General features: G+C 38.9%; 1 protein-coding gene across 1 annotated transcript in view; it reads right to left on the minus strand.

Moving 5' to 3' along the window:
- LOC126335425 (centrosomal protein of 78 kDa-like) overlaps positions 1-17212 on the minus strand; it is a 122452-nt gene that overhangs the window by 58988 nt on the left and 46252 nt on the right. Inside the window, exons 4-5 of the mRNA XM_049998702.1 lie at positions 11201-11377; positions 6274-6448 (exon numbers count right to left, since the gene is read on the minus strand). Coding sequence (XP_049854659.1) covers positions 6274-6448; positions 11201-11377 — 352 coding nt within the window. The remainder of the gene's footprint in view (positions 1-6273; positions 6449-11200; positions 11378-17212) is intronic.

Genomic DNA, 17212 nt, shown 5'->3' on the forward strand with positions numbered 1-17212 from the left:
TTTGGACAGTAATTCAATTTTATACAACACCGGTGCCTGTCCCGATCGGACAAGAACCTACAGGCGTACACTATGAGAGGTTGCTGTTGAAGTGGACAACGGATGTTACCATGCACAGCACAGATGCTTCAATGTGTGTTTGGCACTGAAGGCATCTGTGGTCACTCTGATCGCCTCACAGTGGGTAGTGTCAGTGGTCTTCAAACGTATAAGTCTAAATGATGAGTAGCCTAGCCAGAAACACAAGAAAGGCTTTTAGAACTGTCTTCTCCCCAAGACTTGTGGCAAAGACTTTGGAATGCTTAATAATCTCAGTGCATCACATTTTTTAATTCCTTTAGGTGTGGTAGGCCCAGGAACCACTTCACATCTTTCATTGTTAGGACTACTGCTGTAATGTCATTCTTATTGTGGACATGATACTGTCAATGGTGATGATAAACATGGTTAAATATAGTATTCTGCTTTGTGTGATACCATTAACCTAATGAAACCAGTCTGACAGGGCTTCCTCAACTTGGTATCTGAAATAGCACCTTGACAGGAAGCACCATATTAAGATGGGTAGTCATCCCTAGATTCCCCAGAGATGGAGTTGTCCAATTATTTTATGCCTAAAGGTGGTATTATAGGCCACTTCAGGATCAAAAAGTTTCTGTGATGTATGCTGCATTGGAAAGCCTGCTGAACAGCAACCTCCAGCACAGTCAGTTTATCAATGATGACATGTCCCCTTAACCCTCAATGGAGTGGCCACGAAACTGTTTGGACGTGAGAGACCCAAACAAGACAGCAGTGCATTATATGCTTAAGGTCTTCCACACTTAACTTGTGAGGGCAACAGTACGATAAACAAGTAGGCTAGTACAGTGGGTATGGCAAGACATAATGCAAAACAATAATAAATACCTTCTTTGGGAGGAAAAAAAAAAAAAAAAAAACAACCAGCCAGTCACACACACACACACACACACACACACACACACACACACACACACAAACAAACACACACAACCTTTTATTACCTCTTCTGTATATGAATCATTAAAGGAAAATGGGTACAGAAATAAGTTATCTACGGTTGTTGCTCTATGACTTTTAATCATTAATGGGAACTAAACTGTGATAAATAACCCGAAGCTGGAAACCAATAACTCTGTGACCTCTATCATTATTATAAGAAAGAAAATAAATTTTACTGTGGAAGATTAACATGCTCTCCAGCTGCTTGATAAAATAAAAGATATTTTTTCCTGGTGGATCATAAATTGTCAACAGTAATAACTTACATATTTCCAGATCCACTGTTGTGGCCAGCATTCAGTGATCTGCACAATAAAATATTCACTACTCTGAGCAGGCAATATTGTTACCACACAAGCTATGCACACATGACTCATGAAGCACTTTCACACCTTTAACCCTTGAGCAGGCACCCTAGATGAGCAGGGCATGCAGCATAAAGAAAAACAAGATAAACATGTATGACCAAAAATCACCGTTAAATATTAAACAGTTGAAAATCCAAGATGGAAAGTAACAATATAATGAAAAGTATAGTCGCTACTCAGTGTATAGTGGAGATGCTGAGTCGCAGAAAGTCACAACACAAAGCCTGTCTGCAAGTTAGTTTTGGCCAACAAGGCCTTTCTCAAAAATGAACAACATACACATGCATGCACACAGTCTTATGCAAATGCAAACTCAACTCACACACAAATGACCACAGTCCCTGGCAGCTGGAGCCACGCAGTCTGGCTCCAGCTGCCAAACACTGTGATCATGTGTATGTGAGTTGCAAAATGTAAACTTTCATGGCCGTAATTGTCACAGTTAAAATATTGTGGGCTACTATGCCGTGATTTCACTTTAAAACCCGATGTTTTGTCCCCATCTGCAGAGGACATTTTCAAGGGGGATCATAGCTTTGTTGAATGTCCAATTCACAACCTGGCTCACTAATGACTGCAGCAAAATTCTGCTTCTGCAAGCTTCCACACAGTGGCGTGAGGTTGCACATTTTGAATCAGTTGGGTGTTGTCAACTGCTGTTACTGTCAGTGGAAGACTGCTACACATCTTTTCCAGCACCAGAATCCAAATTTCATTCAGTTTCATGCCCTGATCTTTCCTATTGAAATTCCTGGGCTCTCTGTATAGCCTTTTGTGGTATCCACTTGTGGCTACCAGTACTTGAGTCCTACCAAATTGAATGTGATGGTCTCCTGGCTGTAAAGCACATTCTGCAACAGCTGATCTGTCGGTCTCCGCTCTTCTGCAATTGCCCTTGTCCTCTTTGAGTTGTTTTTTGACAGTTCTTTCTGTAGTGCCCACGTGCACCTCCCCACATCTACATGGGGTTCAATAAATTCCAGTTTTTTCCAGCAGTTGGTGAGCATGCTTGGCCAATTATAAGTGATCTTGTATCTTCTGTGTGGGTGTGTAAATTACTGTGACAACCTGCTTTTCCTATGCAGTTAGTGACATCTTTAATGAATAGTAGGAAAACTTCCGATTTCACCAGCACTTGAGCATCACTATGATTACCAAACAATGGTCTTAATGCTCTTTTCACCTCAGCAAATGAATAACTGTTCTTGAGCAATGCATTGGTGAGATGTTTTAATTCTGTGTCAAGCAGCCCTGGTTCATAGATTTGCCTTTCTCTATCTGCCAACATTTTTATGATGCCTCACTTTTGTTGTGGGTGATCGTTCGAATCCCAGTGTATGAGTTTTCAGTAAACTGTGTTGCCCGAGCTACCATCTTCTTTCTTGAAAACTAGCACATCAAGAAAATTTAATCTTCCATGTGCCTCCTCCTCTTCGGTAAACTGAATCTTTGGATTGATCCCATGCAGATGTTTGTGAAAATGATCCAGTTCCTCCCTGCCATGTCGCGACAAAACAAACGTATCATCCACTAATGGAACCAAATATTTGGATTCATGTTTCCAGTTTTCAGTGCTTGCTCCTCTCATTTTTCCATAAACAAGTTCACTATAACTGGTCTTAAGGGGCTCCTCATAGCGACGCCATCCGTCTGTCCATAGGACTCTTTGTTCCATTTTAAATACGTGGTTGTGAGGCAATATTTAAACAGTTCTGCAACAGAGGAAAAATCCAATTCAGGTGTTACTAAACTTCACTGAGTGCAATCATAGTGAATAGTGACACCACATCAAAGCTAACTAATGTCCTCCAGCTGTAGCACTATGCCATTTAATTTACTGCTATAATGTACTGAATTCTTGATATATGAATCCAATCAGCCCACATACGGTTGTAATAATGTTGTCAAGAACTTTGCAATCATATAAGTAGGCAAAGCAATAGCACTCACTATAGGCCTTAGAGGAACACATTCTTTGTGCACCTTTAGCAATCTTGGTACCAGTACAACTGAATTGAACAGACTTTTCTGCGTGCTCTGTTCGATAGAAGTAGTCCTCTATTAAGACCCTAGTGATTGTAAAACACCCCAGGAATTTCAATAGGAAGGGGGAGAGCGTGAAATTGGATTCCCGTGCAGAAGAAGATGTGTACCAGTCTTCCAACATGGGTTGATAGTAACAGCAGATGACGGCAGTCGAGAACACCCAATTGCGCTCATTCAAAACGTGACATCACACCACTGTGCAGATGGGGAATTTTACTGTAGTCAGTAGCAAGCCACTGTGTGAATTGGACATTCAACAAAACTATCATCCCCCTTGAAAATGTCCTCCACAGACGGGGGATGAAATGTCGAGTTTTAAAGTGCAATCCCTTCGACCACAGCCCAGAATATTTTATTTACTGTAGGTGAGTTGCGCTTGTGTGTGTGTGTGTGTGTGTGTGTGTGTGTGTGTGTGTGCGCGCGCGCGCGCATTGTTGACCAAAAGGTAGCTTTCCGACAGTCTTTTTGTTGTTCCTTTCTGCGACCCAGTATTTCCACTATATGGTGAGAACCAACTGTTAAATGTTAGTTTGATTAAACAATGATAAAATAAGCTTACATAATATGAGCTAAAGCACTGTTTAATTAAACAATAATGAAATTAATTATATCAGTCTTTTGCCACAGACAAGTGTTACTCCATTGTCAGGAGCCATCAGAAGCATTAAACAGCTCAGTTGCATCAGAGACCATTCAACCACTTATTCAATTGCTAATTATCTCATAGACAATGACCTTATTGGGGGGATTGTGCTTCTAGGTCATAATATGGACATTTCTTGAATGGAATGTAAGTTTTTTCTCACCTAGCTTGCTGTTTATTTTCTATTACCCCTGCTCACTTTGATTTATGGCAACGCAATTGATCACTGTGTTAGCTGAAGCAATAATGAAAGAATAGGTATTGGTCTGCAACTGTGAAACAACACTGGAATGGTGCAAAACAATTTCATTTGTGGTTGGTGCTCCTTATAAATAGGTGCACCTGCTTGAGTGTTAAATCTACCACTACTTCTCTCTTACTTTGCAATCTCAGAGTCCTTTGCAGCATACAATTTTAATCTACTGCTGAGCTTGGTAACATTTCTGAGCATTGCACTACTGTACTCAACTTAAAGATACTAGTTACCAGGTAATCATCGCTCAAGACAATTTGCGCCTTTCTGAAATTCCCCTCTCATGACTACAAAGTAACTCATTCCTTTCCACTGTTGGACTATACCTTATATCCTGTACTGCTAAATTTCTTCTGAATTTGTTGGGAAATGTTGTTATTTTAATGTCTCGATACTTGGCTTATTATCATTTGCCTTTAACAAGTAATGTTAATGTTTTGTCCACAAAGTTCAAAACACTGTCATCGTTGCAAAAGTATAGAGCAAATGTCCTTGACTTGCAGAATCTCCTGAATTTATTTCTGATTTAGAAAGCTTCACAAGTTGTAACCCTAACTTTTTCGCTACAAATTGCATCTAATAATTGTGCTAGTTGTTGCTGCACAACTGTGAAATTAGACTGAAGTTTTAAGATTAACTCTCATTTACCAGAATGTAACAGTGGCAGCAATAACTGCACCACCAAAACATCCGGAGTCAGTCTTCATGCAGCCTGCAGCACCAAACTACATATGAAAATAATATTGGCATTCCTCAAATGGCATTCAATTCCTTATGATTCTGCACACTTCCTTATTTTGACATTAGATGACTTAATGGAAGACTCATATTAGTCCATGTTTATTCAGACAAAGGCGCGATCGGAAACAAAAGACTTAACCATGTACAGATTAATACATAGTTGCACTTAGAAATCCCTACAAAATTGTATGCAAGCAAGCACTCCATGTGCATTATGATATTTCCACCTTTGCCTCACATGTTTTTCTACCAGGGTCTTCAACTGCCATTAGTATCTGGTGTTTACCAGCACTTCGTCTTGACGCACGCGCGCACACACACACACACACACACACACACACACACACACACACATACACACATTTTAACTACCTCTGTTCCCATCATAAGGTCCTTGCCTCTCAAAATATCTGTTACATTTTCACTTGATTACAAGAGCTAGATATTCTTTGAACTTTCTGTACCCTTTTTATCCTATTAACTTTATGTACTATTTTTATTCTTTGAGCTTTCTGTACCATTTTTGTCAGTTATATTTTGTCTTAAGGAGCCCTGATTGAGGAAACAAGCAACTGACTCAAAAGTTGGGTAAATTGTTACTATATTAATCATATACATAACTATTACATGAAAACTAGAAGCACTGTTCATTTCCAGGAGTTGAAAGGGGGGAGGCGGAGGGGCACATGTGTGCACTGAAATTCTTGTGTAAAATGAATTATAAATAGTCCTTTACTTCTATTCTACAAACTCTGCTCATCGCTCAAGAGCCCATTTTCCAAATAAAGCAGTGGCTCACAAACGTAGCTGAACAAACCTTGTCCTATGTTTTCCACTGTCATGATTGTTTCCAACATTCAGATGGCTTATCTGACACAGTCCCTACAGCTCCTCATTTCTATAAGCACATCCTTAACCACAGTGCCTCTTTGTTCTTTCGTAATGATGGAAATTTCACTTGAGTGCCTGTTCTTTACCAATCATGGTGAAGAACCTTTTTGTAAATGTCTGGTTCTTTTAAAACTAAAGGTGCAAGTAATTTGATCACTATATCTAATTCTCTATTGTTACCAGTGTTAAAAAATTATTCTGTCAATAGGTCACTGCTTCTGAAATAAAAGAATCATTTCTTCCCTCTTCTTATTTATTATTATTATTATTATTATTAGTATTAAATCTCTGTGGAGAATAAAACTTACCTTTGAGCCAGAGATCATCTTTAAGGCATTCTACTAAATACATAAGTCCTGCATCACCCAAATGTGTGTTATTGTTGATACTGACACGTCTGATTCCAGGCATTCTGTCAACATCAACAATACGATATCGTAGAGCCTCTTTCCATGTTTCTGAATATCTCTCCAGTTGTTGATACTAAACAAAACAGATGGACTACAAAAAGCTCTATATGACAATACCAGGTAATCAAAAGCAATGTTAGAATTTAACATCCAAAAAGCAATGGGTCTTTAGAGAAGGGCTAGTAGATATTTATTTTAAATATATTAGTGGCAACTATCACTTAGAAAGTCAATGAGCTTAGCTGTTACGGTTTATTAATGTAACTGATAGGTTGTGTCATTTAAAGAATTAAATTAAATTGAAATGAAAAAAATTAGTTACAAATTTGAAATTAAGAAAAATAGAATAATTGCATCCTTACACAAACTACATCATAATTTGTGATTTTTCTTTAATTTTTTGTCCAGGTGCACATTTTTACTAGTTGAAAATACACACTTATTGCCCAACATTTGCAAAAAATTCACTGCAAACTTCAGACGTGTGTGTTCACCAACAACATAAATATCTAGAACATTTTCACAAATACTACACAAAGTTATGCTTATAAAATGTTTTATTTAAAAGAAGTGAAAAATAATCATTACATTATAATATTTAAACATAAAATTTCTTTTTATATTATACTTTCGGCATGTGTAAGCCAAGTGTGGTTATGTGTTCTCTACAAATATGACTGTTACATTTTATCATTATGGTGGATGGGCAGGCACAACAACTGATGTCAAGTGACCAAGATGAGCATTAAGTGACTCTAGACGTGATACTTTGGTAACAGAATACTGAGTACATTTTTATTTTCCTCTTTATCTTGCACTTTTTTTTAATTTCTTTAAATTTAATAGTAAGTTTGCAATTTGACTTTTCTGTGTGTTTATTGTTTTGTTGATGATTCATAAGTACTGGAACCTGTAAATTATTGTAAATTCATACAATGCAATCAAGATATTTGTGAATAAAAAAATATTTTCAAAAATAGAATTGCATTCTCCAATCTGACTATGTAGTTTTAACTGCATGGTTACCTAATTTACACACTTTTGCTGAATAAACACATTACTTACTATAGGTTCACTGTTCCAGAAGGTAATTCCACAAGACAAGAAGGGAAAATATGCAAAATGAGCGAATACTCTTGTCTGTACATAAACACAAAGAGAGATGCTTTTAAGCATGAAACGTACTGAATGATCATCTTGATTATCTTATCTGTGGGTCGACTCCATTTTAATTAGTTATCCATCTGCTCCCTAAGGGATTTTACATGGAGTGCTTTGTTTCATGTATGGCCATTAATGTTTACTTCTGGGACTAACAGGTAATTTTTATTTGTTCAAAATCCTATAATATGCATCTTTGTGAGATTAAGACAGATTGTTACATATAGACTTCTCTAACTGCCATCTCAGCTATGTCTGGTAGGGCTGAGTTTAGACTCTTCATTCCTATGCTTGTTTCACCAGCAAAAAGTACTATTTTTTTTTTTAGTTCCAGGCTTGGAAATTTTACAGCACTGATGGTAATGGAGTTTCAACTCCTGACTACAGCTTGGCATCTAAATTAGGTAGAGCTCTCCTCTCCTAACACAAAGAAATTTTAATCACAAAAGTTACAGATTCCTTGTGCTTGTTTCTGTCCAGTTTTATCCTAGTTTTCTTTAGGAGGAAGCTAGACAAAGTGCTGTTGTAATATGTTTAACGGTTAAAGTTCACATCTATTCAACCTGATTTTTAAATTTCTCGCCTGAACACCTCAATTTCTCAAAAAAACCTATTGTCATTGAGTCATTTTTTTTTTTTTTTTTTTTGATTCTGTGGTCTATGCCTGACAAGTCATCATATTTTATTGTTAACATCTGATCACCATGGTGAGATAAATCATTAACTACTGGTTTTACAGCCAGCTCACTGCAAATTGTCAGAATCTATTGCACTACATCTTTCAATCGTTAATAGAGAATTTTTCTGTAACACATGATTGAAACTTCTTGTCCAGAATGTGGAACATCTTTGTGCTGATTCTTCAGCATTGGTAATGGTTTCGGGGAAAAAAAGAATGTCAGCACCATTTGCATTTCATGTTTTATTTTAAACCACCGCAACTTGCTTCGGTTCCCTAGGCCATTATCTAATGGTATAACTAGCCATCCTGAGGGGGCATGGGACAACTGAACCCAGTTGTCATTTAACTCTGACATTAGGTTCTCCACAAAATGTAATATGTAATTGGAAAATAAGTGTGCATAACCTTCACACACACACACACACACACACACACACACACGCGCAGCGCGCGCGCGCGCGCACACACACACACACACACACACACACACACACACACACACACACACACACACACACACACACACACACACACAACCTCTTGTGTCTTACTGGGTCTACAGTCTTATGATTTTAGGTTGTACCCATCAAGATGAATGTGTTCAGTTAAATTTCTTTCTTTTTTACTTTGTTCAAGTTGCAGTATTTTGTTTTGCTAGTAGCCGTTTCAGCTGCAACTGTCTTTATTTTACAACTCGGATTTTTTAATGACTTTATCATAAGAAAAGTATTAAGGTGAAGTAACTAATCGATGACAGTCATGTACTAAGCTGCTAAACCATTTACGGAGGATGTGGACAGCAGAGAAAAAAGTGAGGCCTATAGAGCAGAGTGAAACTATGAGATGGAGGATGATAGGGACACGCCAACATAAATGGCGGGCAAGAAAGATATAGGTAAAAGGGCACAAAGGTAGCAAAAAAAGAAATGAATGAAGATTCATGAAGAGAAAAATTACTTTCTTGTGATATATTGCAGAAGATATAAAATACTAGCAGAGATGTGCCAAATACAATATTTGGCCATAAAATATAAGATACATAATATGACACAACATGATGGAGTAGCAGGATTCATGATTATGTGGACAGGATTCATTCCCTTAGTTGAATTATTAGATGTTAATTTCATAAAAATGGAATTGCTTTCTTCAGCAGTCCAAAATTTTGAAAATTGATTGTTCAAGATCAAGCAGGTAGAGAGTAAGGACCACACTGCTGGTCTCCGACCAGTGGACCAGAATGATACAGAATGGTGCAGTGAGTCCATTACTTATCCTCGTATGACAGGCACTGATGTGAAGAGGCTTACAATGTGTTTAGTGCACAATATGGTGATCTTACCTTGTGGTGGTTAGATATGTGGGTCATAAAAATGGTGATGAGTATGCATACCCTAACGTTCCAGTGGAGTCCATGACATTGGGCTGCTGTCGCATTCAAATGCCCCACAAATCTGGATATTACATGATTCGACCAGCCAGATAGATAGAAACCCACAATGAAGCTCATTTCAAACTGTCAGGCCCTGATAATGCCGTCGCACATGAGCATGCGTGTCTCAGTGTTCTCCACAGTGATCACTCAACATCTGACGTTGTTAATACCACTCATATACCCTGCCAGCCATGGTAATAACACAAAAAAAAAAACAACCTAATACACACTGGCGGTCATTCTACCTGTCACAGAGAACTGCTATTTAATCATTTAAATACCTGCTGATAGTGCTTATCTGTATGAAGTTACATTGACATCTGTCCTTGTCTTCTGGGTGCTTCACCTTTTTTCCCAGGCAGTGTATTTCTGGCAGTAAACTACACTGTTTCTGCAGAACTGTTAGCTTCAGGTACTCTGTCAGAAGCTTGAGTGGTCATTACAGGTAATAGTTCTTCCAGGTAAGCAAGATTCTCCTCTTGTAACACCAAAACAGAATCATTATAACTTTTTCTGGGACAATGCTGGTATTACAACATCCAGTGTTTTGGCGACGAGATGTAAAATTTTTTCATACTTTGTTGGTTCCTTTTTGTTGACAAGTGTACTGAGATCTCATTTTAACTGATTATGCTGTGCTGACCAGCTTCACTGTCAACTTTGTGCCAACACTGACTCTCATACACAGAATAGTTATGGGATCAGGAATGGGAAATTGCAAAACTTGACTGAATGGTGATATAGTGTACAGCACAAGGTACTTCATCATAAAGCACAAAATTTGGAGAAGACTGAATTTTAGTTGAATGCATGTTTATGGCTGCAAATGTTCGACTGATTTGCCTCTTCAAAGCGACAATTGGCCTTTATTTTAGCATTATTTGTTTCTCTCTTTTCAAACACAAAACTATGAGAAGGATAGAAGTATATTTTTAGGTGAACATATCTTCTGTGGGTTTTACGTGCACTTGACCACTCACTCAGTGTTCTCCATTTGATGAGAAAAACTATGGCCACTGCTGTTGTCTCTTCACACTCTGTATCTACATGGTCAATCACAGACTACTGCTCAGAGCAAACACCTACAGTAGAAATAAATGATATATCACTGATCATGGATCAGTTGATTAATGTTTTTTGTTAGATAAACACAAAAATTATCATCATTTTAAGCAGATAAACAAAATATTTTTGTTTTGTGCAAATACACTAGTGTCTGCGTGCTTTGAAAAATGTCTGACCATCCTTATCTATAGACCCGAGAATACCACTATGAAGATGACACAGCATTCAACGATCAGTTCAGGAGGTAATTCAAAGTGCACCTGAATTCTTAGAGAACATGTGTGTAATTTCTAAGAGGACAGGCATGAAACTGATGGAAGAATATGATAAATATTTAGGTCCGCGGATAATCTTGAAATGCTTTGTTAGTGATTTAAGACAACTGCTCATAGTTTATACTAGTTTAACAAGAGCAGTAAGAAAGAAATTTTAAACATTTATTTTCTGAAAATCATGAATTCAGAACTAGTAAAGAAAATTACCTTTAGTAACTGAGAAATACAGTAACCTCCACTCTGACCAATCTCACATGCAGAAATATTCAAAGAATGGACATTTCTTAATTTTTTAACAGCATCACAAATCAACTGACAACCATCATCGCCAATAATACTCTGATTAAATGATATGTTTTGGATGGATGAGCAGTTTGAGAGTCCCTAGAAAAGAAAGAAATTATAAAATATATCATTAACAAAACTTTGCCATCTTACACACACAGTACGGAACAAGGGATTTAAATATGTACAACTGGTTGTACAAATATAATGAGATAGTTGCTACTGAAACTGCACTTTCCACTACACATGGCATGTCACAAATATACACAGCAGTAACCCTTTCAAAGTGTCATCATTTCTCATGACCTGTTATCCATACAGGCACATATAATAACTTGTCAGTACCTGTTCCACTGCCAAAGGTAGCAAGTAATTGCTAAGCCCCCACACTACCTTTCCCCATTTACAGCTCACTAACATCCTTTGGTGACAACTTTATTTCGAGCATAAAACATAGTCACTGACAGAGACAGTGTGTATCTCTGACTTTTGTGCTCATTGTACTTCCATGCTGTTCAGATTCCAATGTTCTACTGTGACAATCAGTTACTGTTTTAGACAGTGCACTTCATGATCCTCACACACAAACAGCTCAGAAAATCATTTGGAATATTATCTGGGTTACTAGGTTTCGTGCCTTTTCTGATCATTTCACCCATCATCCACACCATGCAACAAAGTCAAGGTTCCTCCTAAAATTTTAGTGTCAAACATTATTCATAACACACTGTAACAATGTAAATACCAATGTCTGAAAGACAGTGTTTTGCAACAAGTGTTTAAATATCCAGATCAACATATCTATTGGGCACTGTACAGTGAAGTGATCGGTGACAAATCATCTTCTGAAGTTTGGTGTCACTTACATCCTCACACTACAAAAACTGACAAAGCAAATGCAACTTTGTGGCATGTTTGGTTTAATCAGCAGCCACTTCCAGTAGAGACCACAGTGGTTTCCAATGGTAAAAGTGACATGCACACTCAACTGGGCCTTGTGGCTAAAATTTACCGACAACTTCAAAATGACAGCGTGTGTTTCGTGATGCAATCCTTCAGTGATATTACAACAGAGACTACTTCCATTGTCATGAACATTGACCACTTCCATCATCACGCAATGGGAGCACCTGCCAATGCTATTGGGCACAGATTCCACAGCCTGCTATGATAAGGCAGCACATTCCACTTATGGAGCAAGTCTGCATGTTGCCACACTCTGTGGACGCTCTCCAAATGCAGCTCACATACAACAAAATACTCACTTACAGCAGCTGAGAGGCCAACATCCCACAACGGGTTTACAGAATTATGAGCCACCCTGTCAACAAATACACACTGATATGGCACTAGCACCACACAAATTTCGAGGTCAGAAAGTGCATTGCCCCTTGTGTCTACCCGAACAGTTGCAGGAAGAAAGAAACTGCGCACATAGCAATGCACAACAAATCACTTATGACAGCAACAAGGGGAATTTCAGCGCAACTGTTAGTAATTTTTGAGAGCTGACCAACAATTACAGTTCACACTACCCACTGGCTATGTAGTGCAAACAAAGACAAGGTCATGGCTTGCAGCAGCCAAGAGTTAAATTATTTCAACCTGTGACAAACAGACTGAAGTGGATTACCCAGGTTTCAGATGGCTTTTAAAGTGGACTTCTGTATCAGTAATTGTCACCAAACCTACACTGAGTGCTGACTACTTCCTGCTGAATCATGTCAAAATAAACTTGTGCTCTGCTCAACTACGAGTAGTAACTGAAACAGTTGAAGGACAATTTGGAACTGTTTCTAAAACAAGGAACTCGTCCATCACTAACCCACAGCAGCAACAACATCATGATTATGTGTTAGCAGGTCTGCAGAATACCACAAACACTGCACAGGTTCTCTAACAGTTTTCACAGCAACGGCAGTAGCAACAGTCTCAGTTTTCAACGCCACAGGGGCAGCAGCCTACGATTCCTGTGTAGGCTTCTGTCCCTATATTCACTATTTCTGGATGTAGTTTCTTGCAACATGTACAAATGTGGGGGATTCAGTCTTTGATAGGAAGCTGAAACCGAGAACAGTTTCATGCGAAAGAGAGAAATCAACAATCAAACCTCAACAGTTCTCCAGTTCACCCCCACACACAACAAACATTGCTGTCGACCCACTTCTGCATACTTTCCCTCAGCTCTGGTCTAATGTAGGGTGGATGGAGGGTGGGTGGGTGGGGGATGTATGGCAACAGCATTATTCTGAGACTAAAACATAGTCACTAGCAGAGACAGCACATGTTTTTGACTTTCATAACTGAAATTCAGTGCTTGCTGTGCTTCAATGATGTTCGGATTCCATCACGATCTGTCTGTTGTTGTTGTTGTTTTTTTTTTTTATTCATGTTATTGTTTTACCTCATCTGCACTCTAAAATTAATTGTAGTAGATGTAATATTACATGATGCATATTTGCAGTTATGAATATGAAAAAACCATCAGCTGTATAATGGAATGACGACAATGAAAATTTGAGCCGGACCAGGATTTGAACACGGATTTCCCGCTTTATAGTGAACTATCAACTTATCATTAGACTATCCAAGAACAACTTATGGCCAGACCCAAACTTCCATATGTAGTTATCCATGTGTCTACAACTTGCACTTTTACATCTGTTATGTAGGCTATATCCCCTAAGGAACTTTGTGTCATACTTCTGAACAACACAGGCACTGCAATATCACAGGTATAATATTCAACAACAACAAGCTATGGAAAATGGTTAAGTTTTGAAATTATAGAGTGTTATGGGTGGTGAAGTACTGTGAAGATGTAGTCCAAAATCAACTGTAACAGTCAATTCAACAGAGTTTATGTGTAATTAAAAGTAATAATATAGTTACAACTAAGTTCAGTAAGTCTAATAACACTAGAAGACAGCATCATACAAAACCATGTGAAAGAGGCTGCATCTATCAAATCTTAAACAAAAACTTGTCATCAAAGAACCAGAAATACTCATTTCTTTCAGTTTCAAACACTATGCTGAACAAGAATACAGAAATGTGCTTCACATTTCTAGAACTGCTCATGTCTGCCAAAGATACATAAGGACCCTTCTACACTCCCTTGGGGGGCATAGGTCAGTACGGGCAGCAGCAGCAACAACAACATCAACCACAGCAACCACCCCTTCAGTGTAGGTGTGTCTGCACAATCACATCATGTAATAACTATTTAGTATGCCATCGGTGGGCACTTTCGATAGCAGTTGATCTCAGCCAGGCATAACCAGAGGTATGGCCTCCAGGTCACATGGGTGAGTGATAGCAGCTCAGTGCTAAGCGAATGGCCATGACTTAATCTTGTTTAATATGCCACGTGAGCTGTGTTAATTATAACCAAGTTGTATACCAACCCTGTTTCGGACATTGACTCTTTGGCTTACATTTTTGGTATTTTATACAGTACTCTGCTTATGACAACCTTGGCTCTTTTTTTACAGATTATTTGCTTGTATCAGGCACATGTACTTTATTGGCGACAAGGACTAACTCTATCATGTTTTCAGTGAGAAGTTCATACCCTTTGCTAGTATCCTGGCCTCCAGGCGTACAGAATTTTACAGCTTTCACATCAAGAGAGACACTTTGTGGCTCAGCAAGAACAGCAGGCTGCTCTCCTGCAGTCAGTGGTCACGGTTATGCCCTCACTGCCATTCATTCCCTTCAACAAGTCTCCCTAGACCTCGGAAGTTTGCCTCCAGTGTTTTGACTTGCACTCCCATGTGTATAACATTTCAGTGATCCATGTGATTTACTTTTGTCTTCTAGTAGTCGTTTATAAGAAGTGGTGCAGAAATTGCACCACTCTTCAAACACTAATGACTTGTTTTTCAATTACCTTTGTGCCCCAATAAATGAAAACTGCAGTCAGCAGATACACCTTGGTGCAGCTAGGCTCCAGTTTCAACATCACCATAGACAACATGGACAGTCGTATATAGCTTGGGTGGCTGAATTGCAGAGTCTCACATACAGGTGCAGCTTGAAGTGCCAGAACTGTAAAGTTCTTTACGCAGAATCTTTGATTTTAGACAGGATTGTGTACTTTGCCCTGTCAAGGTCACAGCTAAAGCTTCAGTTAAGTCCAGTCCTAGTCTTGTGACATATGTAAAATTACTAAATTTTTCGAGGTTGCTTCAGCAGTTCAGCAAACTTTTAAAAGTGACATTACATCAAGTTTCCTAAGTTGTTAATCACTGTTGCAAGCAGTGGTCACCTTATGATACTGACTCATTGTCCTCTCATTCTGCCTCTAAGTCTCACCTAGTTCACAGTCGTGTGGATCACCATGTCATCTGAGGCACTTATATGCGTTGGTTATTCTGTGTCTTTGGAAGTGTTGGATGAACCTTTCTTTATGTTGATTGGGCGAGTCAGAAATGCTCTCCCTCCTCAGCTTTGATTGTCTATCACGCACGTAAAAGAAACTTCAGTCTTGTCGTGACTGTGGTAATGCGCATACTCTTGCCCACATGACACAGTGGGCTGCTGGTCCTGCATCAGAAGTGATCACCTGGTCACTGTGTGTTGACAAGTGGCCCATGGCGACATGACAAGCTGCAGTTTGTAAAGAGCACAACAGTCCATGTTGTTATGGTTATGAAGCAGGCAGCTTTTTTTTCTTAGAGCTGCAAAAGCTTATGCTGAACTTGACAACATGTGACTAGCCTGTAGCATTCCAAATGGACTACTAACACAGCAGTGTCTTTAATCAATGAGAACACGTACCACCAGTTTGGTTTACCTCCACTGGAATGCGGACCAAGCTGGAACCTGCCTTACTGTGTAAGGGCTATTCCTCTCCTCAATGAACTGCACAAAAGCCTTGAATGTGTGTTAAACTTCTTAATTGTGCACTTTTCTAATGCCACTAACATATTTCGCTTAGTTGCCTTTACCAGTTTTGGGTTCAAGGTAGATGATCAAGGTAAAACAGAGTCAGACTCAGTGCCATTTTCTGATCTGGACATCCTGTGTGTGTATAACGAGATCCTTGAACCCATGTTCAGATGTGCATGTAACTTGATGGCTCACATTTCCCTAAAGCCCTCTGTGATGCCCAAGTTTTGGAACACTCACCCTCTACCATATGTGGTACAAAATACTGTTCAGGTGGGACACACATGTCTTCAGCACCAGGGTAACATTTCTCTGGTTCCTTTAACACAGTGATTTTGAGCTCACTGTTAACTAGGAGTCTAACAGAGATCTTTAACCCCTGTCTGATACGGAGGATTTTTTGGCAAAACTGCCAAGGGATCCACTGTCATTCAAAGGTAGACTTACAGGATGCCTACCTCCAACTGCCGCTTGACGAGGCATCATGTCAGTTGCTCAAATGAAATACGTAGTTCATCTTATACGGTATATGAGGTTGCAGGTGCACCTGCCTGCCATTTATCAACAATATCTATTGAGTTGATGCATACAGCAGATACATAACAGAGACTTCAAGTGTCAATAATATATTCTCCTTCACTATTTCCAACAGTCTGCCAGCACTGGATAACTTTTTGATTCCATGTAGAAATCATGTGGTTTTGAGGCAAAAAGCTCGTCAAGCCATGTTTGGAGTGAATTTTCATCCGGAAAAGGCATTCCTTGAAGGATGTCCAATAGAGAGCAGAAAAGATGAAAATCTGAGAGTGCAAGTTCAGGTGAATAAGGTGGGTGCAGAAGACTTCCCAGCCCATCTCATGTATAGTGCATTTTGTCAGTGTAGCAGAATACAGGAAGGCCTTCTCGTGGAGTAGCACCACTTCAGTCAGTATTCTTGATTATTGTTTTTGGACTGTGTCCACAATACATGTCAGTGGTTAACAATAAATGTCAGCAGTAACAGTTACACTGTGGGCAAGCAATTTGTAGTACACTACACCA

The sequence above is a fragment of the Schistocerca gregaria genome, chromosome 2 (assembly GCF_023897955.1).
Source record: "Schistocerca gregaria isolate iqSchGreg1 chromosome 2, iqSchGreg1.2, whole genome shotgun sequence".
Taxonomy (NCBI): Eukaryota; Metazoa; Arthropoda; class Insecta; order Orthoptera; family Acrididae; genus Schistocerca; species Schistocerca gregaria.